The 21,990-nt window shown below is 67.7% G+C and overlaps 2 protein-coding genes across 4 annotated transcripts; one reads left to right on the top strand and one right to left on the bottom strand.

Moving 5' to 3' along the window:
* The first annotated feature begins 406 nt into the window (after positions 1–406).
* Positions 407–8,108, top strand: CUNH14orf180 (chromosome unknown C14orf180 homolog). The gene is made up of 5 exons (XM_047079985.1): positions 407–486; positions 4,433–4,559; positions 5,881–6,010; positions 7,525–7,560; positions 7,903–8,108. The coding sequence occupies exons 2-5, from the start codon at positions 4,449–4,451 to the stop codon at positions 8,106–8,108; spliced, it is 483 nt and encodes a 160-aa protein (XP_046935941.1). The 5' UTR covers positions 407–486; positions 4,433–4,448.
* Positions 8,109–11,410: 3,302 nt separating this feature from the next.
* Positions 11,411–21,568, bottom strand: TMEM179 (transmembrane protein 179). 3 transcript variants are annotated; one of them, XM_047079983.1, is made up of 4 exons: positions 21,242–21,568; positions 14,565–14,702; positions 13,946–14,024; positions 11,411–12,444 (listed from the first exon to the last, which is right to left on the bottom strand). In XM_047079983.1, the coding sequence occupies exons 1-4, from the start codon at positions 21,544–21,546 to the stop codon at positions 12,265–12,267; spliced, it is 702 nt and encodes a 233-aa protein (XP_046935939.1). In that variant the 5' UTR covers positions 21,547–21,568; the 3' UTR covers positions 11,411–12,264. The 3 variants fall into 3 exon arrangements, with proteins under 3 accessions (XP_046935939.1, XP_046935940.1, XP_046935938.1); XM_047079984.1 differs by lacking the exon at positions 14,565–14,702; XM_047079982.1 differs by lacking the exon at positions 11,411–12,444 and having other exon boundaries at positions 13,955–14,702.
* Between the last annotated feature and the right edge of the window lie 422 nt (positions 21,569–21,990).

Here is a 21,990-nt window from a genome sequence, read left to right as displayed (position 1 = left end):
TCAGGCAGGGGCCGGACTCTGTTCACCCCACCCTCCTGCCGTCCCCCGCCCCCACTCCGCCTCCCAGGCCAATCCGCGTTTCCCAAGGGCTGCCAGGCTGGAGCCCGCATGTGGGCCAGCGGGGCAGGGCCGGGGCACTGACCCCATATCTTGTCCGTAGGCCTGTGTTCAGGGCCTGGGACACCAGTCCCTCCTCTTCTGCCAGCGGCCTATCCGCAGGGTCACTGCTATTTCTGCCAAAGGGGAGAGGTAATTATAGCTCAGGCGGCCTGACGCAGGCCGGCCACAGACCGCCCCGCAGCGGACCAGCAGCGGCACCAGGCCAGAGCGGCAAGAGGCTGGAGGGACTGGGTCTCTCTGGGGGAAGGTGGCGGGTGGGGGGGTGGGGTGGGGGGGCGCCACGGCCAGGCCTGGGCCGGGACCACACTGACATCCTGTCACTGGAGACGCCACAGAGCCTGGCTTCACGGCCCCAGGGGGAGCCAGGTGAGATCCCAGCTCAGGGGGTGAGTAGAGGCTCACTTCCCATTTGGGAACGAAGCTGCTAGAGAAGATTCCCAACCAGAGAGCAGGAGAGAACCTGCCGTGGGCAGGCGGGCAGGCGGGGAGGTGGACCAGCCCCCTCTGAACCCCAAGTCTTGTCTGAAAAGTGCGGGCGGTGGGTGCTCTCACTCCCTGGCGCTCTGAGCCCCCTCCTCCGTGGCCTGGCCTGACCCGAGGACCCCGGCCAGCCCTCCCTCTACACTCCTGCTTGAGGCGCAGCCGTCTGTGGGTCAAGTGGGGGACTTGGCCAGTTCCCACCACAAAGCTGGGGCACGGGGTCTCGATGAACCTCCCCCGGTGATGAGCCAAGCACAGTCCCTTCAGAAGCCACCCGTGGCCAGGAATCTTGTCATTTTGCAGGGGCAGCAGGCTCAGGCCAGACGCCTGCCCCAAAGGCCCCCGAGGGTGCTGCTGAGGGTAGGTCAACGTGGGCACAGCCAAGCTGAGCAGGGAATGGTCTCTTACTCGGGTCATCGAGCCCCAGCCCCAGCATCCGGGACCCTCAGGGAACCGGCCCTTTTCTGAGCTGATCCGATCAGAGGAAGTCCCCATCCTGGCCCACTGTGCACGTGGGTCACCCTCCAGCTCAGAACATGCCGTTCACTGGGCACCTACCCTGTGCAGGCATGTTATCTCCACCTTTACAACATGCTGGATGGCTTGCAAACGCCCACCATTGTACGGGGGCCTGGAACTCGGGCTGGGTGACCCCCCTGGGTCTCACTGTGGCCAGGGCTGGGGTCCACCTGCTCCCATGTGCCTGGGGCTCTCCAGGCCAAGGTCAGCCATTCCAGAGCACCCCACTGCGCCCGGCAGGCACCCGGCCATCACCCTGAGCTGCTGTTGCCCCACATCCTAATGTGCAGAGACTTGGGGGAGGGTCCTTGGGGACTGTCAGGACAGCTCCCGCTCCCCGTGCCCCCGACCCGGCAGGAGAGCCCAGTGAGCGAGAGGCCGGCCCAGGGGGCGTCCCCAGGGGTTCTCCCCTTGCTCACATCAGAAGTGTGTGTTATCTGGGGACCTGCCAGCCTGTTCCGCGCTGTGAGTGCTGGGCTGGGGGCGGCCGGCCGGGCCCGGGAGCCCCCGCCCTCCCGCGGGGAGGCCGGCCTCGGGGTGTCCGTGGCCTCCTGTCCGCTTCTCCGGCCGGAAGAAGGTGCAGCTCGCATCTTGTGAGCTCAGCCCCCCGCCCCCGCCGTTCGGCCACGCCGCTCGGGGGAGGGGGAGGGCACACAGCACCCACGGCCACCGAGCCCCGCTGTGATGACCTCCTCGGCGGCCAGACCCTCCAGAGGCCACTGCCCGCTGCTGTAATGGAAACTTCTCAGCGGGCTCGTGAGCCGCGACAGCTCGGGTTCCCGCTCGGCTCCAGGCTCCGATCGGCCGCGGGTGGGGGGCCAGGCAGGTGGGCGAGTCACCCGGAGGTGCGGCGCCTGCAGGAGCCCAGGTGGGCATGTGTACGCGGTGTGGGCACGCACGGGGGTGTGGGGAGCTGTGCGTGTATGTGGTGTGCGAACGGGGTGGGGGGGGGGCTCGTGGCTCCAGCCTCCGTGCGGTGACGTCCTGCCACGGTTCTCCCACCTGCGCCAACCCCGGAGGCCCCTGGAGGAGGTGTCTGTCACCAGCCCCAGGTGAGCGGGGGGAGCCCAGGCCTCTCACTGGAGATGGGCCGGGGCATGAGGAGACCCTCAGCTTCCCCAGGGCTACGGGACCCGGCCAGGTCCTCCGTGGCCTGAACCCCAGGGTCCAGCGGGTGGACAGGCACGGCGCGGGGTGGGACGGGTGACAGGGAGCTGGCGTGGCTGCTGACCTGGCCGCCCGCCACAAGGTCAGAGCTGAGGAAGGCCCCTTCCCCACGCAGGACTGCACTACATGGGGGGTCTCAGAGGGACCCCCGGCGAGGACGGAGACCTCCTGCAGGCGGTGGGTGGTCAGTGGGCGTGGGGAGGAGTGGGGCACTGAGCGGGGCGCACGGCCCGGGCCCGGGTTGTGGGGGGAGGGAGTGACAAGCCTACCGGGTGGTCACAGAGCCACGGCAGGTCAGGTGGCCCAGCCCGGGGGGGCTCGGTGCCGTCGGAGGCATTGGGCCAGGCTGGAGCTGGCCCGGCCCGCCTCACACACGCCCGGAGGTCGGCGGGAGAGGCGAGCCGGGGCCGGGTGCAGAGGCTCAGCCCCTGTGGGCCAACCCCCACCCTCTGCGGGGACTTGATGCACAGCCTCGGCCAGACCTGCGCTCCTGCAAGGGAGGGCGGGAGGGCCTGAGGCTCCTGGCTCAGCACCCCGGGCCCACCCGGCCTGGAGCAGGAGATCCGGGGACTCAGCAGGAGATCAGCGTCCCGAGGCCCACCTGTGCCCAGCCAGGCAGGCCCCCACCAGAGACAAGGCTCCAGCCACCGGCGGGCCCCGTCCCAACGGGGCTCTGAGACCTGGCAGGCCTCAGTTTCCCCACCCCCAGGGAGAAGCAAGTGTGGCCTCAAGAAGGTCAGAGGCTGTTGCCCGAGAAGGCCCGCCCTGAGGGGGCGGGGGGAGGGGAGCGGCGGTGACACACTGCAGGCCCCAGGCCTGAGCTATTTTCCACCCTTTATCACCCATCTGTCACGAGCGGCCTCAGAGTGGAGAGCACTCGTGTTACACACTGTCGCTGCCAGAGGCCCGAGGGTGGGGGCCTGCCGGGCGGCCGGAGGAGGCCCGCGGGGGGGCGGGAGGGGGTACCAAGAGCAGGCTTCGCCTCCCCCTGTGCTACGGGGTAGGGAAACTGAGGCCCAGGGCAGTCACGCTGTTGAACGAGGTCACCGGGCCAAAGAAGGACAGAGCCCAGGACTCCAGCAAAGGCCCCCGCTTCCTCTCGGAGGAAATGACATTTAAGGGGGAGCCGGAGCCGGAACAAGACCGCCCGTGGGGCGAGGCCGGCGGGGCAGGGGCAGCGGGCAGCCGGAGGGCAGGGGGACCGCCCAGCGGCAGACGGCGGCCCAGGCAAAGGCACTTGGCCAGAGAAGGCCCAGCGCCCCCAAGAGCCGCAGGGAAAGGGCACATCCCCCAGAAAGTCCTCACTGCCCTCGCGGGGGTGGGGCGGCCCCGGAGGCAGGGACCCCACCCCCGGTGTCCGCGTGGCCAGGGAAGCCCCGCGTCCATTTCCCCATATGTGCAATGAGGGGTGGGCCCACCCTCGCCCCCCGCTCCCAGCGCCCTCAAAGGACTAATGCTCGATGCCCGGCTTCACCTGCACGGTGCCTGGCGGGGTCTGTGCCCGGAGAAGGGCTGGGGAAGGTCTCAAAAGTCAAGAGCCCTTCAAAGTCTGCGAAAGAAAACCCACGCGAGAAGGGCCACAGGTAGGGACGACAGGTGCTTAGCAATCACAGGCTCACAGGTGGGAGCGGGGAGGCTCCCACCTGACACCTGATAAGTAAGCGAGTTAAACCTGGGACAGAGAGGGAGGGACAGAGAGGGAGGGAGACGGAGACAGAGTCTGTGCAGAACCGAGGGGCCGCCCCACCAGCCCGAACCCCTCAAGGAGGACGGGACCCTCCGGAGCAGCGCCCCCAGCCCCAGGGAACCCCAACAGTGCCGGCCCTTCGCTCACCCCCAGAGTCTCCCCCGTGAAAGGGGGAAGCAAGAGGTTTATTGCAACTTTACCCGAGGCCTCCGAACAGTGTGACGACAAGAATAAAATGCAAACTTCCTGCCCACCCAGTATCGGAGGCCGGCTGTAAATTACAGACGGCAGCCTGTGGGACGTTAGGCCGCCGTGAAAGCTGACGATGAGGGACCCTGTGGCCACCGGGGAGGGTGCAGCCCCGTCTCCTCGTGGGCGGGGCTGACAGGAGAATCCCCTCCGGAATTCTACTCCTACCAGGGTCGCTTGTACAATAAGCAACGTCTTCGCTTGTCTTAGGACCATGCTCCGATAAATGAGGACTGCAGGGCAGACCTTGAGCCCCGACTCCCGGCCAGAGACGCGACATCAGACCAGAAAGAATGAAGAGGCCGCTCCGAGCTCACCGCAGCCCGGGGCAGGGAGGGTAAGGCAGGGTCCCGGACAAGCCCCCATCCCAGGCTCAGCGATCTGGGCTTCTGCTGGGGCGGGAAGGGGGAGCAGGGGCGGGAGGCTGGGTCCCTGCCCTTGCCCTGAGTTGTCCCCGGCCCCAGGGGAGGAATCACCACCGGGTGGGGAGTTCTCCAAAGGTGTGGTCTGGCAGAGAGGGCTGGAGCCTCGCAGGGTGGGACACGGCAGAGGTGCACGGCCAGGGTGGAGGGCCGGCGTGCCGTCTGCAAGGGCAGGGAGGGCGGGCCGGGAGGTCTGCACCGGGAGAGACAGCGGAGGAGGCAGAGGAAGCAGGAGCCACGGAGGGCTCTGGAGTGAGGCAGCAGCAAGTCTGGATGCTTCCCTGGCAAGGTCCCCTCGCAGCCCAGGGAGGAGGGTGTACGAGCAGGGGAGGAGGGGGTGGAGAGAGGAGGGCCAGGGTGTCCTGTGAGGGTGCAGGTGCGGAAGCCCAGGCCAGGGCAAAGTGGGAACCAACTTCAGACCCGGGTCCTGACCTAATGTCGGTGCTCACCGCCAGGCCGCGCAGGCCGCAGGCACAGGCGTCCCAACGAGGAGAGGGGACAGCCACGAGCTGGGCCAAACCCCAGGACTAGGTGGGGTCTCGTGTGCCCCCCAGAAGGCCGGCAGCAGGCTCTGTGCCGCCAGGGCCCCCCAGCCGGGAGCCACTGAGCAAGGGGCCTGCCTGGGCTCAGAACGGCCTGTTGTGGCCAGTTTACAGATGGAAACACTGAGGCTCAGAGCAGTCCGGTAACTCTACTTTCCAAACTCATTGTGGGTGGGAGGGTGGCCCCTGGGCGGGCCCCTGTGTCCGGGCTCCGTCCGTCCCCAGCCCCCGTCTCATGCTCAGATCCGTCACCCCGTCCACGGGGGAGTGACAGAGGCCCGCTGTGTGACCCACGCCAGGTACTGACCTCGAACAGGCCCGGCTCGGGGCAGGGGGACAGCGGCGGGCATGAGCGTGCTGGGACTCAGGGAGGTTTTGTGTGGGCGGCTCGGCCGTGAAGACAGGCCTCGGTGGATATTCACAGTTACCGTCGTCCTCATCACGACCGACCCGTAAAAGTTGTTACAGACACCATCGGGACTGGTGACCAGGGGACACGGGCCTGTGCGGCCACGGACCGCAGCCGTGGCACCACTAAAGCCGCCGTCCTTTGGGCCGGCCCCGATGGCTTTGTTCCAGGCCCCACCGGTCACCCGGGGGGCTGGGGCTGGGGCTGCAGGTGGGGCGGTCCACGGGGGGCACCTCGTCTCCTGCGCCCCGGGGGCTCACGGCTCCCCTCTGCGTCCCCCCCCAGGAGGGCTACAAGAGGTGTCCCCCTTCCATCCTGAGGCAGAGCCGGCCGGAGCGCCGCAGCCGCGGGGCCGAGCCACAGAAGACCGCCAGGCACGTGCGGTTCCGGGAGCCCCCGGAGGTGGCCGTCCACTGTAAGGGCAGAACGCGGCCAGCAGGCCCGGGGATAGGTGGGGCAGGGGGACACGTGTCCCGGGACCCGCAGGAGGCCCTCTGAAGGGACCCCGATGACCCCAATGAAACCCAGGCCCACGGGTCAGTCTGCACACAGAGTAACAGTCAACGGAACAGCAAGTGGCAGGAAAACAGTAAATCCACAGCTGCCCAAATCGCCACCGTCCTCTCGGGGGAAGGCCGGCGGGCAGGCGTCCCCAGCGGCCCCCCCACTCCTCCCTGCAGCGCCCCTCAGCTGCTCCCACCACCGTCCACCTCCCGGCCCCGGCCCCAGAGCCCCTCACCGCCGCTGCCCTCCCCGCCCCCCGCCCACCTCACGCCTGCTTCGGCCCTTCGCTTGGGACCGGCCCCTGTATCCTCTGGCTACACCGGGTGACCACGGACTTAGAGGCTTCGAGCAAGCCACAGTGACCATTGCAGTGACCCCACGGGTCAGGGGCGTGGACCCGGTGCAGCCTGTGCTCTGCTCAGGCCTGGCTCTCCAGGCTGCCGTCCAGGTGTGGCCCGGGACTGCCTCTCATCTGAGGCCTGCGTCCGTTCCAAGCTCCCTTGCCGTTTGCAGAAGTCAGTTCCCGGCAGCTCTACAAGCCAGCAGCTGCACCCCTGAGAGCAGCACCAGGCCCTCCCTCCGCTCCTGATTAGGTCGGGCCCACCCAAGATCGTCTCCCTTTGGAGGGGACTCCAAGTCAGCTGACTGGGGCCTGCATCTCAGCTGCGGAATCCTTTCCCCTTCGCTGTATTCTCTTGGGTAGAAACAAGTCACGGGCCCCACACCGGGGAGGGGACGACACAAAAACAGGGACACTGGGGAGCTAGGAGTCACGGGGGCGTCTTACGTTCTGCCCACCACAGCCCCCCCGGCAAGACTCACTTCCTGAGACCTGCCGAGCTGTGGATGAAACTCTCTGCGCAACACGTGTTAGGGTCTCCCTGGATGGCCCGTCACGAGCATCCCGGCCCGGCCCCCCTCCTCTCCCGATGCCGGGGGGCTCTTGCAAGGCTCCTCCTGCCTGCTCTTCGCGCCCAGCCCCCTGGCCTCCGCGCTCACCCCCAGGAGCCTCCCAACAGCTCTCTGTGGATGGGGCACCGGGGCCCAGGCGGTCCGGGGGTGGTCGGGGCCCCCCCAGGAGACTGCACGGGACGGGAGTGAGGGTCCTCTACAGGCTCCCCCCCCCAGCCACCCGTGGGGTCACCACACCCCACACTGCACAGGCCACGAGAACAGCGCCCAGCCTCTCGGGGTCCCCGAGCCCCGGCAGCTTGAACCTGGGGCAGCGAGGCTGGGACAGACCCTGGAGGGCCCTGCACCTTCCCCTTGTGAAACGGGGTGGCTGCGTCCGACCCGGCCCTTCTCGGGCTCCTTTGGGGGGTGGGCGTGGCACACGAGGCCCTGAGGGCGCGGGGCAGGCTGAGGTCGGGTGCGCCCCCAAGCCGGGGCCTGCCCGCCCAACCGCGTCTCCATTCTCCTCCGCAGACATCGCCAGCAGGGAGTCCACCACGGCCACCAAGGGTGAGTCTGAGCCCCCCCCCACACCCCCACACCCCGTGCCCAGGCCACGCTCGCCACACCCCCGGTGGCTCCAGCAGGTCCCCCCCCTGACACACACGGTTGGCAACAGCACCCCTCTGGGGTCCTGCCCCCTTACTCCTGTCCCAAGGGAGGGTGCCAGAGGCAGGGCCAACAGAGGCCCCGGGCAGGGGTGGGAGACGGACGGCGGGGGGGGGGGGGCGCTCCACGCCCCATGGGGACCACGGGGGGCACCCGGGGACCCACCACCCTCCCTGCAGCCTCCCCGCCAGCCCCGCAGGAGCAGGGAGCCCCAGGCTCACCCGGGGCCCCCTCCGTCCCCAGCGCTCGGCCGGCCCAGGTCCCGCGGCGGCTCCCTGCTCCTGCGGCTGTCCGTGTGTCTCCTGCTGGTGCTCGTGCTGGGTCTGTACTGCGGCCGGGCCGAGCGGGTGACGCTGGCCCTCGAGGACCTCCGGGCCCGGCTCCTCGCGCTCGCCCTGCGCCTGAGGCACACGGCCGTCACCTGCTGGCACGGCCTGCTGCAGCTGTGACCGCGGCCGGATGCTCGCCCCCACCCCCCACGGCCCCCGTCGTGCAGGGCGGGAGCCCCCGCTGGGGTCTGGGGGCTCCCGGGGCGGGGGCCAGTCGGGGCCCCGCTCGTATGTGCGGGGGTCCACCGTGAGGTTCTACCAGAAAACCGATTCCTCTGCCCGCTTCGGGCCCCGGAGAGCCCTCACCCCAGTGGGAACTCTCCGCATCCTTGGGCCGGGCCCGGAGGCGGACGCGTGGGGCCCCTTGAAGACAGGGACACCGGCCCTGTGCCCGCGAGACCCCTCGGAAGTAAGACTGGGCCTTGCTGCTTGGGGCTTGTGGGGCCTGGACCTCAAAACCCCGCGGAGGCACACGGGTCTGGCTGTTGGCGTGGGGCCCTCCCCACCGCGGCCGCGAGCGTGCAGGGCGGGGCCTGGCATCTCCCCTTGGTGCTGGTGGTGGGGGCCCAGCCTCTGGGCCCAGGTCTGACCCCGAGGCCTCAGGGGCCCTCTCGTGCCCCGGGGGAAACATGTGCCGCCCGCGACCTCCGCTGTCCACCCGGAGCGGCCGAGAGGCAGCCCGCTCTGCCCGGACCCCCACCGCCTCCGGAGCACGGCGCGTGCGCCCGGACCCCAGGTGGTGCCACACGCCAGCCACAGCGCCTCCGAGTCCCGTGACCCCGTGCAGACACCGTGCCATCGCCGGTGCTGCAAGGCCACGGGGACCCGTGTGGTCTGGACCCCTGCCTGGAGGGGGGCCTGGAAAAAGCGGGGAGGCCCGCGGTCAGACACCAGGAGGGACTGCCAGGAAGACGCCATCTCCCGCAGCAACCCGCAGACAAGCGTCCACGGGACGGCCAACGCCGTGCTGCTCCTTCCCGGGGTGACGCTCTACGTGCCTGTCCCCATTACCAACGTGGGGACACACTGGTTTTCTATTAAAACGCACTGCCACCTCTTTTATTAGTCTGGGGGTTTTTACCCAAAGGAGCGAAACAGGGACCATTTGCTACGGAATTGGCTTCATCGGCTAAAGCAGAGGTGGGGGCAGCGGGGAAGCCTTTTCTGCCGGGCCTCAGGGGCTGGGGCGGTGGTTACAGGGTTCGGGATTCAGGGGGCCCGGGTGGAGAGGAGGGGCCGGTCTCCAGAAGCAGGAGCCGACAGGGGCCGTGGTGGGGGGGAGGACCCCAGCCCTCAGGGACCATCCAGGGTCACAGCTGGTTCTAGCACGACCAGGGTGGTTACCACCTCCCGCAGCAGCCCAGCCCTCCCCCCAGGACCCCACCTCGCCTCACCCCACCCCCCAAAGAGGACGGGCAGATTACTACCCATATTCCAGATGGGGAAACTGAGGCTCAGAGAGGTAGGTCACATGTCCAAGCCCGTGGGGCGGGCACAAGCCTCAGGCTCAACCCCTCCAGCCCTGGTCCCGCCCGGGGCAGTCCGCCATGAGGCATGAGGCAGCCCCCTCCTCACGGCCACTGCTCTCGGCCAAGAGCCCGTGACGGCAAAGACATCCCGGGTCCGGAAGGCCCACAGGACGTGAGCACCTGCTTTGGGGAGAACACTGCTCAGGCTGTGCACGCCCTGAGAGGTCCGAAATCCCGCGTCCAGCCGTGCGCCCCGGGAAGCCCCGGAGCCCGCGCGGACGCGAAGGTCCGAACCCGGAGAGGCCAGGCCCTCATCCCGGCAAGGTTCTGAAGCGACAGGAACAAACACAAGGCAGTTTTTACACCGTAGGAGCGGACGAAACACCGGAAGCCAGGACACTGAAGGTGGATGGAGGTTGGGGCCGGGGGCGCAGAGGCTCCATTGTCCACAACAAGGCTCAGGACTTTGTGTTTATTTGGACGTTGAACAACAGACACACCAGGCTTGGGAATCATTACTTTCGGTTTTCGTCAGGAGTGGAGTGAAGACAAAGATGTCTGTTATCCACACGCAGCTGGGAGAAGCAGAAGCGATCGGGGGGGCCCTTCCTGCCCAGCCCTGGGGGACCCAGCTGTCCCCTCCCTGGAAGCCCCCCGCTGGCCTGACACGGGTCTGTGCCAGCGACAACCCCGCTGCACCAGTGACACCTGCAGGTAAGTGGGCGCGCGTCTCCCCTAGCCTGACCGAGGAGGGGAGGCCCCAGACCCGGCCGGGCGCTCCAGGAGCGGCAGCCGCCACGGGCGGGCCCAAACCTGCCGTGGACCCTGGGGCTCCAGGAGGCCACGTCCCGCCCCTGCTCCTCTGCCCCGGGGCCTGGCTGTTGCGGGGAGCAGAGCGGAGCGCTCAGGGGCTGGAGAGGGTCCCCTCGGCTCGTGCACGAGGGCTGAGCTGAGACCAGATCGGCTTGGGGGCCTCAGTGCTCCCAAAACAGCTCCCCCAGCAACCCAGCTGCTCTGTCTGACATTCTCGGCCGGGCCCTGGGGCCAGAGCGCCTCTGAGACGGCAGGAGGTGACGGGCGGCCTCCCTTCCCTGGCCCAGGCTGCCCGCCCCACTCGGCACCTCGCCCCGGACCCGCATCCGTGGCCTCGGGAGATCCGTGCCCCCACGTGGGAGACCAGACCAGCCCCTGGCAGCGCGAGGCACGGATGCGGGGAGCCGGGCGTCTCCTTCCCTGGAGGGTGGGGAGCAGCAGGAGGGTCAGCCCGGGAGACGAGAACGGGGTGCCCCACCCCTGCAGAGGAGCACTGCGTGCAGATGTGGAAGCCGGGGAGCCCCGCGAGGAGGGGGGTCCACAGCCCAGCAGCCCAGGTGGCTCATCACTGAGCTCTGGGGTCACGGGTCCCCCCGGCTCCTCCACCTGCCCCCGTGTGGACGGGGTCATGCCGTCTGGCGGCCTCAGTGCTCCAGGCTCCGTCCATCAGACGGGAAGGCAGCCCCTCCACCGGGGGGGGGGGGGGCCGGGGGCACAGGGGGCGTCCCGGTGGATGAAGGCCAGAGAAGCCGCTGTGTCCTCACCAGCTCTGATGTCTGCTCACACCTTGCGGCACGCACGCACTCATGCTCACGGTTGGGCACACACATTCCCATCCATGCTCACACACTCGTGTGTGCACATGCACGTGCTCACATTCCTGCGCACACTCACTCACACTTGTGAATGTGAGCTCACGTAGGGCTACACGCTCACACACTCACACCTTCCCGTGCACTTACATGCGTGTGCACACACTCGTGTCACACACGCACTAATATCACACAGACACATCCACACGCTCACAGGCACTCACACGCTCACCCAGACGCCTCTAGTGGCACCTGCCCCACCCCATCCTCCCTAGGGGGCGCTGTGCCCCTCAGCCCGTGTCCCCGCCTCCCCCACCTCCCCACCCCGTGACACAAACATTGGGGCCCGGGGAGCCTCCAGGCAGGGCCACCCGGGGCTCCCCCCGCAAGTCCCATGGCAGAGGACGAGGGGCACTGGGCGCGGGCCCCCAGTCCTGACACCACGGCCACTTTCCAGGACACCCACACAGCCACCACCTGACTCAGGGCAACACCACTGCCCTATGCTTTTGACGCTGAGACCAGGCCTGGCCACCTGGGCACCATGAAGCAGGAGCACAGGGAACCGGGCCCTGCGGCAGGGGCGGGGGGTGCAGGGCCAGAAAGTGGGGAACACACTGCCAGAGAGCTCCCTCCTACACCCACCCCCCAGCTCCCAGGCCACAGAAGTCTTGGCCCACGCACTGCTCAGGAGCAAGGGACAAGAGCGACGGGTGGCCTCGTGGGCTGGGGTCACTCTGGGGACGCAGGCTGCCCGACAGAATCGCACACAGAATCACACCCGGGCAAGCCGGCCAGGTGACGGAGACGGCACCCAGCCGTGGCGTGCAGGCGAGCCCTACGGCAGGGGTGCCCTAGAGTCTGGACCCCCGCTCAGCAGGCTTGCCCGGCCAGCGCCCCCCGGAAAGGCCGGCCGTGCAAGCACGGAGCCCGGAGGAGGCCCCTGCGTGGCCCTGTCTGAGGGCCGGCGCCCACCCCGGGCAGCCGCCACGCTCGGGGTGGGGGTGGGGGGCTCGGTGAGCGGGCTCACTCACTTTGCACGGTGCCGAGGGGGGACATGCAAGGCGAGGGGCAGGTGGGGCCAGGCAGGGCCCCCCCTGCTCCCCCAGGTGGGGCTGTGAGCCCCGGGGCGAGGCGGGGGTGGAGGGGGGGCGTCCGGGGGCCGGGCTCCCCCGCCCGCACCTAGATGACCGCGCTCTTCTCCTCCTGGAAGGAGGTGCGGGGGGTCGGCCTGGCCAGCAGCAGCTCCTTCTCGTGGACCAGGCTGTCCAACAGGTCCTCCTGGCGGTAGTTGTGGTAGACTTTCAGGAAAGCCAGGATGGTGACGGCCAGCCAGGCCAGCCACGAGGCCCAGAGGCCGAACTACACAGAGGGCAGAGGCAGGGTCAGGAGGCCGGCCGGCCCGCAACCCCCCTGCCCCGGGGTCCGCCTCGCCTCCTCCCCCACACGCCCATCCCTCCCTGGCATCTGGCGGCCTGCCCTCTGAACCCCGAGCTGCACGATGCTTTTGGGGGTCTGCCCACCCTCGCCCCCAGGCAGCCCAGCCCACCCGGCCCCAAGGAGAGCCCGCCCATGACAGAGCCACCTCCAGCTGCTGGGGTGAATTGACCTTTATCGGCTTCTCCCAAACAGCTGAAGGAGAAACAATTTAACGGAACCAGGCCTGAGCCACACGCAACAGATCCTCGTGTCAGGTTGTCACCAGACTCAGCTCGCGCCTTCCTAATCTAATTGGCGCAAGTAGCCCCGAAGCATTTTCCATTCCATCTTCGTGAAGGAGTCTCCGGTGCTTTCAGCTCATGTCAGCAAAGAACCTTGGACCCACCAGATGTGCAGCCCCCCAGCGGGCTCCTCTCCAAAGGAAGAGTCCTCAGATCAGCCACGGGCCCATGTGAGCCCTGAGAGGCCAGTCTGGGGTCCAAACATGGACCTGCCCGGGGCTGGAAGAAGCCAACCCCACCTGCGCACCCCGCAGCAGTGTCGTCTGCCTAGACACAAATGTGGACCCAGACACAGGCCCTCACTGACCCCTGAGCAGCCCCAACACACCTATATCCCAGCCAATGGGTCCCCAGAGAGGCACCGGGTCTCCTGGAGGCCAGGCAGGGGCAGGGTCTCTGCCCCCCCACACCGTTCCTCAGACATGGCATCTGCTTCCCCTGGCCAGGCAGTAACCACAAGCCCCCCAGCATCTATCGGAGGGTCCCCGCTCCAAGCGCCCTGCCCCGGACTGCAGACCAGGGATCTGATGCCTGGTTTCCTTTCCTGGCACAGAGCCACTCCCTCACCCCCTGAACCTCACTTCCGCAGTTAGCTCACGATGCCTCACCCCTCTCCACATCCACCTGCGAGAACCCTCACTCAGTCTCTGAGATCCAGCTCTTCCAACCCCTCCTCCAGGAAGCCTTCCCGACTATACCACTCACTCAGCTGCATCTCCTTTGCTTGGCCCCATCCTCGACCTCCCCTGGATGAGAGCGAGAGCGTTTGGAGACAGTCTGTGTATCCGGTGTATTCAGCAGTGAATGGAATCCTCCCCAACGATGCAAGCTTCCCTGCCTAGCAGAGCAGCCCCGCCTACCCGGCACCCCCTCCCACCAGAACAGCCCCGCCTACCTAGCAGCCCCTCCTACCTGAACAACCCCGCCCACCGGGACAGGCCCGCCTACCCAGCAGTCCCACCTACATGAACAGCCCCGCCTACCCGGTAGCCCCACCTACCAGAACAGCCCCGCCTACCAGAACAGCCCACCTACCCGGGAGCCCTGCCTACCGGAATAGCCCCCGCCTACACAGAAGCCCCTCCTACCTGAACAACCCCGCCTACCGGGACAGGCCCCGCCTACCCGGCAGCCCCACCTACCTGGGCGATGGCAAACTGGTCGTAGAAGGCAGAGTTGTCCACGTTAAGCTCCAAGTTGATGTCCTGGAGCTCTTCGCAGCTGAAACAGCAAGGCGCGGGGTGGCAGGTGACGCCAGGACACGGGGCATGGGGAGCGGCATGCAGCACCCCCAAACGGTGAGGCAACTGTCCTAGCCCCAAAGGCTTCATCCCTGACCCCCTCCAACCAGAAGCTTCTGCTCCCGCTCCTCCCCATCCCTATCGCTGTCTTCCAAACCCTCCACGACCCAATCCGGCCCAGCACTCAGCCCAGGCCTCTGCCCGCGAGGGCGGCACAGGGCGGGATCTCCAGGGCCTGTGCTGTGTAGCCATATCCGGCCCTCCAGGGTCGAGTGCGCTGGGCCTACGTACCCCCTTCCCCCACACACATTCGGCTTGGCTCCACCTCCAGGGTGTGGGAGGTGCCCTACTTTCACTGAAGGGGGTGTTGAGGCCAAGGGGGCGGGTCCCGGGAAGTCCCTGGCCAGGTGTGCACAGGTGGGGGCACAGGCAGGAAGGACAAAACCCCGAGCTCAGAATGGGATTCATGCGCCAAGACGTCGGCTGGGGGCAGTGGGGGTGGGGCGGGGCCCAGGCGCACCTGTGGGACACGGTGCCCTTCTCGGTGATGGCATCGCACCACATGGTGAAGCCCACGCTCACAATGGTGCTGGCGATGAAGACGAGAAAGACCACAGAGGCGCTGACCAGAAGGTTCAGGAAGGCGTAGAGGAAGGAGCTTCAGCAAAGGACGGGAGGGGACAGTCACCGCGCGCCACCACCGGGGTCCCCCTGACACCCCAGCAGTGCCAGGAGACAGCTGGCGTGTGGGCCCGATAGGGTGAGGGGGCCCTGTGGGGCCGCCAGGACCACCTTCCCGTCCCTCACTGTCCCTCACCCCGAAGTCCCATGCTGACCCCAGGCTGCCCAGCCCAACCTCCCGGAGACCCAGCGTGGGGACACGTGTCAGCACCGCCTTCCGGAGGAGGCAGAGCCAAGACTGAACCCCAGGACGTTTGGTCCCAGAGCGTCAGGACCAGCGCGTGCTGACAAAGCACGACGCCCTTCCCAGGCCGTTCCTGACGCGGCTGCCCTGAGGCCACGTGCCCACGTGGCCATCGACGGCGCTGGCCTGCACCTGCGTCAGGGGCTTGTGGTGCGACCCCGCCCTCATCTCCCCACTGCATCCTAAGGCCCAGCTGTGCCCGGGGAGGGGGTGGGGGACGCAGGAGGCAGGGCCAGGAGGACAGAGCTCACTCGGGGTCCACCCGGACACGGCCCCACCAGGGTGCCTACACAGGACACCAGCGTTTGCTCTCCGGCCGAGGGGGGCGTGTGGCTGGGGCACGGCAGCCCACCCCGCCAGACGCCCCTGCCCCACCACCCGCCATCTCCAAATCGCCCCCTGGAGACTCAGAGTCCCGGGTCTGGCTGAGCCTGGGGACCTGTAGGGTGGGGGGACAGGGGCGCCCTCAGGGGGGACGGCAGCCCCGGCCACACCTACCGCGTGGACATCTGTCCATCGACACATGGAGTCTGAGGGGCGAGATCGACCCAAACTGGCTTCACAGAGAACACATCCTGGAGGTCTCAGCCGGGGCCCCAGCCAGGAAATCGTGAAAGCTGCTGTCGGATGCGGTGGCTTCCCCCGGGACGAAGGGGGATGCACGCACCGTCCATTTTGCGTTTGTCCCCGCCTGCACCCGCCACGCACTGACTGAGCACCCCCTCACCCTGTGCTGGGCCCTGAGGACAAAGAAATAACCATGCCCCGGTCCTGGCCCCGGGAGGCACCCCAGCCTGGGGCGGGCGATCAACCGCGGCCGGCAGCACAGCCAGCAGGGCCGGGGCTGGGGGCGTGAACAGGAGGCCGGAGGCCCGAGGCGGCAGTCCCAGAATCACAGCCAGCGGGTCTGCGCCCACGTTCACACGGACGCGCGGCACGTCAGCACCACTCCCAGCCGACCGGGGCCATCGTCAGGGCCGTGACCGGACAGCTCAGCGTCCAGGTCACGCGTGTTTGCGGCGCCAACCTCCCTGCGTCCGACTCCCGGCGCGGCCTGAGCCGGCCGGGCGTTTCGTCGTGGGTGGGTGGGCTCCGCGCCCCCTGCCCACCGCGGACGGCCCGAGGGCTGCTGAGTTCCCCGACTCTGCAGATCATTGCCTCTCCATCCTCTGCCCAGGGGGCTGACCCAAGTAGACCACGGCAATGGCCCCTCTCCCCGGCTCCTGGCTGAGCCCAGCCAGTGGGGACCGGGCAGGGGGTGGAAGGAGAGGCAGTGAGCGCTCATCCCCAGGCCCCTGCTGGGGGGGACGGGGGAGGGGGGATGCCCCCTGCGTGGCCGTCCCTCCACTGAAGGTCACCGCGTCTCTTCCGGTGCCTGCGGCCAGAGGAGGTGACAGGGCCGTCGCAGGGCCCACGCCTGGCCCACATCCTCGTCTCTGCCGAACGCCCTCCTCGGGTTACCCTCACGTGCGTGAGCCTGAGCCCAGCTGGGACCCCGACAGACAGCTCCGGACCGCAAAATCCACCTGGCCCTGGGCGCTCCGAATAAGAGGCCCAGAGTTACAAAGAGGGGTATGTTGGGGCCAACCCCGCCTCCGAGGCCGTCACTGGGGACAGCAGCGTGTCAGCTCCAGCCACCTCTTTGCCAGAGGGGTGACCTTCAGCAAGTCACTTTCCGCACCTCAGTTTCTCCCTCTGTAAATTGGGCAGCAAGAGCCCCCCACTGGGTCACTTTGGAAACTGAGGGAGCCTGCGTGGGCAGGGGGCTTCCTCCTGAGCATGAGCACCCCCTCCCTCCCCGGGACAAGCCTCCACCCGCCGCCAGAGCCCTGGGCTGGCGCACCTGCAGCCCTGCGCGTGGGGCTCGGCCTGTGGCCGCGGAGACGGAAGCATGGGAGCGGCATCAGCCACCAGATGCAGGAAGCCGGTGGCTGGGACCCAGCTGTGCCCCCTGTGGGCCGCGTGGGGCTAAGCAGGGCTCGGAGAGTCCACGGGGGGCCCTCCTTCCCGGGAGCGAATGCTCCAAGGAAAGCAGAGGCTACCCAGAGCCTACACCCCGGCTTTGGATGGCCACTGCGCTCCAGCCCAGGAGAATGAACGGGTCCCGGGGGGCCAGGACCGAGTGTCCACAGTTGGAGCAAAGAAGCCGCCCGCCTTGGGCACGAAGGCCGGCTCCCTAGGTGCCCACCACCTGCCAGCAGCCTTTCACCATCACACCAGGCGCCCTGCCCTGCAGGTGCCCGGCATCCCAGATGAGCCGGCTGCTGCCCTCAGCAGGACTTCCTGGAAGAGGGGGGGTATGACCAGGGTGCAGAGGATGGGTTTGCTGGGCAGTCCCCAACCTCAAGTCCTGCTCCCCCTCATGGGGGGGGGGGCGGCATCCCCCATGTCCGGCACCAAATTCTAGAGAGGCACACCCGGCTCGATGCTCCCTGTGTGGCCAAAACCACCCCCAGGGAAGCCTGCTCAGCCCGAGACACAGCTCCCACCCCCTGGGGGGCGGGAACAACATAACCTTCCGTAGCCAGAAACTTCCAGCCGCATCCGTGCTAAACGGGCACAACTGGGGGCTCTCCTCCCGTGACAGGAACACAGAGTCCCCGAGCCATCAGACAGGGGAGGGCGTGGGCTGCGGTCATCCCAATAGCCTCCTCCTACTCCCCAAGTCCATCTCCGGCTCGTACCATGGAACCTGTCTGGGCTGCAGAGTTCTGAAGAACCGGGTGTGTCCAGAGCCTCATTCGACTCGGCCCTCAGAGTCCACAGTGGCCCCCCCCGCCCCGCCCTGCTCCCCAAGGACCCATCAGCCTGTGGCCCTAAACAGGAAGCTCGGCACACACAGGGTTAAGTCCATCTTTCTCCCGCCGCCGCCACCACCACCACCACCACCACCACCACCACCACCACCGCCTCTCAGGGTGCCAGGCCGGATGTGCTGTCTCCATGGTGACAGTTATCCGGAAAGCCCTGGGAGCGACTGCAGGCTGGGGGACAAGTGTAAGCAGACAGATGGGTTGTTCTGACCCAGCACTCCCCAGCTGTGGATCACAAACCGAGGCCACCTGTACCCTCCACTGCCCTGGGCCCCCCCCCAGGCCTGTGACCCACCCCGGCCTCGCCCAGTGTCCCCAGCCAGCAAGCACCCGAGGAAGCCCCAGGGGCCTCTGTTTCACCCGCCCATTCCTTCAGCCACAACCAGGATGAAGCCTCCTGCAAGCTGTCCCCACCCTTAGCCCTTCATTCTCCTGGGCACAAGCTGTCCAGGGCCCCACTCTGTCCAGGGACATACCGTACGTGAGGGGGGAGCTGGCACCATGGACAGGGTCTAGCTCAGGCGCCAGGGACCCGGCCCCGAGCCCCTTCACACAGCCCAAAGGGCAGGGCTCTGCCCTGGGTCTCAGCAGGGTCCTGGCTGGTCTCTGAACGTGGTCTCAAGAGAATTAGCGTGCACACAACCCCGAAGCAGACCCCAAGGCTGACAGCAGCAGTGATGTCCTTGATGAGCTGGACACCCTGAGGGCCCTCACCACCCCACGAGCTCACTCTAACCACCCTTCCCAGCCTCCTGTCTGTCCCGAGTGCCCTACTGTCCCAGCACCCGCTCGCCTGCTCTACACGGCTGGACCGACACCTGAGCCGGGACCGGCTTCTCCAGGCCCCCATCTTGCCTGCCCTTGAGGCAGGCCCAACCTTTCTGGGGGCCCAGGACTCGGCACGGCAGGCCTGCAGGGCTGACCCCTCGGCCAGACTATGGGTCTGAAGACCCCAGGGCTGGGGGAGTGGCTGCGAGGGAGCAGACCTCACACGCAGGCCTCCTTTCCGTCCTCATTCAACAAACGCTAATCTGTGACTCCCAAGGTCAGCCCTGAGCACACAGAACCTGCCTTGGCTTCATCCAGCCCGGGGGCCCCTCAGACGGAGCCACTCCTGGGTATCCATCAGGGAGAGCTCTGGCCTCGTCCTCCCACCAGACCCGGATGAAGGCTTGGCCCCTGGACAGATGTCACAGCGGGCTGGCTGCCGAGGGCCCCTCGTCCCTATAAGACAAATGGCCTAAAGGTGTTCAGGGTCTGGCCGGTGAGGGCGTGAAAACGGGCAGGGCCCAGCCTCTGGGGCTCACAGCAATGTGGGGTTCCAGAGCCCCAGGGACCCCCAGAGACTGGGAGCAGGGCGGGGAGGGCCGAGAGCCCCAGAGCCTGTGCGAAAGAAATCTCGGTCACTCAGACGGGGCAGCAAATCTAGGGACAGCGGTAACAGCAGCTTCTGTCCTTTGTCAACTCACAGCTGTAACGGGGGGTCTCGTGAGGGTGCTTGTCTTACAGGGACGAGGTGGGACGATGGGCCTGTGCCCACTGCCCCCAGCCTCCCGGACGGCAGGGACCTCGGCTCCCCTACCCTGCTGGCCGTCCTCTCCTCCTCAGACCCTGTCTCATATGCAGAGAGGCTTCCCCTGTCCCCATCTGCACAGGGACACTGACTACGGTAACACCCAAGGTCGGCAACATGCACGCACGTGACACCTGAAATCCCTCCTGGGGACACCAGCCGTCGAGTGGGTTGAGGGAAGTAAGAGGCCTGTGGCAGGGCAGGATGGCCCCCTGGACTGGCCTGGGCTCACCGGGGCAGAGTCCCAGCCCCACAGCGCGCCCCCCCCGCCCCCCACCGCCCCCAGAGGCCTGCCCAGGCTGACACGCGGCTTCCCGCAGACCCTGAATCCAGAAACAGTGATGCACTGAGCTGTGCCCTGACAACGTATGTCCAAGTCTTCGCCTCAGGACAGGTGCCTGTGACCTTAACTGGAGACGGGGTCTTTGCATGTGTCATTCAGCTAAAGACCTCAGGGTGAGGTGCACCTTAAATCCGATGACTGGTGTCTTCATAAGAAGAAGGGAAGAAACAGAGAGAGCAAAGAGGCCATGTGAAGACAGAGACAGCGACAGGAGCGGCAAAGCCCCAGCCAAGGAATGTCAAGGGTTGTGGGCAGGCACCAGAAGCTGGCCTGGAAAGGATCCTCCCTCCAGAGGGAGCCTACCCTGCCAGCCCCTTGATCTCCGACCCTCGGCCTCCAGACCCGTGGGGGAATAAATTGTTTGCGGCCTCAGTGTCTGTGATCTTTGCTACACCAGCCCCGGAGACCCACACGTGTGTGTGTTGCTGGACCTCACCCTCCTCCGAGTGTGTCAGCCCCCACGCTGGGCTCTGCCTCGGCTGCTCGGGTCCTCTTTACCCTGCCACCCTGTCATTCCTCCCCGGCCCCTCTGAGGGCTCTCCAGAGTCCCTGCTTGAGCCTTCTACCCGCTCGGCCTCTCAGAGCAACAACTTCTCTCTCATGTCCCCGAAAGAAGAGAAAAGCCCCCCACACTGCCAAAGAGTGATGTGTGGAGGCCAGTGGGGGGGGGGGGCAGAGTTTGCGAGAAGGCCCGGATCTCCCCTGTGGATGTGAGGGCAGGCAAGGGGCAGGAGTGGCCTCCTGGGAGCTCAGCACAGCAGTCCACGGCAAGGGGCGTGCTGGGTCCACAGAGGGTCCCACAGGCTGGAGGTGCCTGGAACGCTACTGGCTGAGGACCCCAGGTGAACCACATCCCACTCTCTCACAGAATTGTGCCAGGGCAGGGAAAGGTGAAGGGGGATGCGGAGGCCAGGAGGGAGGGAGGCCTCAGGGACCTGAGGCTCCCGTCTTCCAACCCCAGCCAAGGTCCGAGCGCTGGCCGTAGACCCAGAGAGGGTTCCCTCTGGCCTTTGCCCACCACCATCCTTCCCAGGAGGATGGGGGTGAGGGGAGGGCTGCCCCGTCTGCCTGATCAACCACCAGCCTGGTCCCTCCCCTCCACCAGAGGAGCACCCAGGCCCACCCACTAGGGGCTGTCGCAGAGCACTGACGGGTGTGGGCCCGGCTGAGCCAGCAAGCCAGGGAGGGCCCAGGGCTGCTCCGAGATGACAAGGCAACATTTGCACCCCAGGGGCAGGGGCGGTAAATGCCCAGAGCGAGAGGTGACGCACACTCGGGGAGGGAAGCACCGGCCTCGTACGGAGCGCGAGTGACCCTCGGGGTCCCGGGTTCTGCGCAGACAAAGGGCAGTTGGCACGGAGGCGGGGAGCTCCGAGGGCTGACATTTTAGGGCCTGTGAGCTCCCGGGAAGAGGGAGGGGCCTGGCTCCTCCTCGAGGGGGGAGGGCCTGGGGGGCGCTGCGGGCACGGCAGGGGGGGCGCTGCGGGCACGGCAGGGACGCCGTGCGGGGGCTGAGGGCCGCGTCCGCCAGGCCCCCACTTACCCCTCGTGTCCCTTGCACAGGAAGAAGAGCGTGCGCCAGGCGTGCGCGGCGGCGAGCAGCAGCGAGAGGAGGCTGGCGAGCAGGCTGAAGCGGCAGGCGGCCGGCGGGCCCCACTCCTGCACCGTGAAGCGCTCGCGCTCCTGCACCGTCAGGTTGGCGCTCAGCCACATGCCCTCGGTGAACAGCAGGCAGCGGCCGCGGAAGTCGTGGCCGTTCTCGGACAGCGGCACCACCACCACGAAGCTGAAGAGGAAGGCCAGGAAGTAGCAGACGCACTGCGCGAAGAGGAAATTGTTGAGCGCCATGGCTGGCCCGGGCGCGCCCAGGAAGCGGCCGGCGGAGGCCGCGGGGCCGGGCAGGCGGCGCGGGGCGCGGGGCGCGGGGCGCGGGCCGGGCCGGGGCCGCGCGGGAGACTGCGCAGTGGCGGCGCCGGCGGGTCCCGCGCGCCCCGCCCGGGACGCGTGCGCAGCGGCCGGGCGCGGGCGGCGCCTGCGGTCAGCACCACGGACAGCTCCGGGCGGCCCGCGGGCCCAGGGGACCGCGCGGGGCGTGTGCGGACGCAGGGATGCGGGCGCGGGGACGCTGGCGCAGGGATGCGGGCGCGGAGCGGAAACGCAAGGGGGACCGGGCGTGTTGCTAGGTCCGCGTACGGGAGGCTGGACTCTGCCATTACTGGCACCAGGAGCTACCTGGGTGGGCCTCACATGGGCTGCCTGTGTCCCCAGTCCCCCGTGAGCCTTAAGGAAAGA

The sequence above is a fragment of the Lynx rufus genome, unplaced genomic scaffold (genome assembly GCF_022079265.1).
Source record: "Lynx rufus isolate CCGP_SWC_20201006 ecotype Redwood Valley unplaced genomic scaffold, mLynRuf1.p SCAF_17, whole genome shotgun sequence".
In the NCBI taxonomy this organism is placed as follows: Eukaryota; Metazoa; Chordata; class Mammalia; order Carnivora; family Felidae; genus Lynx; species Lynx rufus.
Note: the sequence above shows the minus strand (reverse complement) of the source record. Positions and strands in the feature narration are given on the sequence as shown.

Bases quoted from the DNA above. Each gene is read 5' to 3' on its own strand.
- CUNH14orf180 (XM_047079985.1), top strand. From the start codon at position 4,449: ATGAGGACTGCAGGGCAGACCTTGAGCCCCGACTCCCGGCCAGAGACG. The intron at 4,560-5,880 runs GTAAGGCAGGGT...GTCCCCCCCCAG, and splicing joins CGCAGCCCGGGGCAGGGAGG to GAGGGCTACAAGAGGTGTCC. The intron at 7,561-7,902 runs GTGAGTCTGAGC...CTCCGTCCCCAG, and splicing joins GTCCACCACGGCCACCAAGG to CGCTCGGCCGGCCCAGGTCC.
- TMEM179 (XM_047079982.1), bottom strand. From the start codon at position 21,546: ATGGCGCTCAACAATTTCCTCTTCGCGCAGTGCGTCTGCTACTTCCTG. The intron at 14,703-21,241 runs GTAAGTGGGGGC...CCTTTGCTGAAG, and splicing joins CTGTGCAAGGGACACGAGGG to CTCCTTCCTCTACGCCTTCC.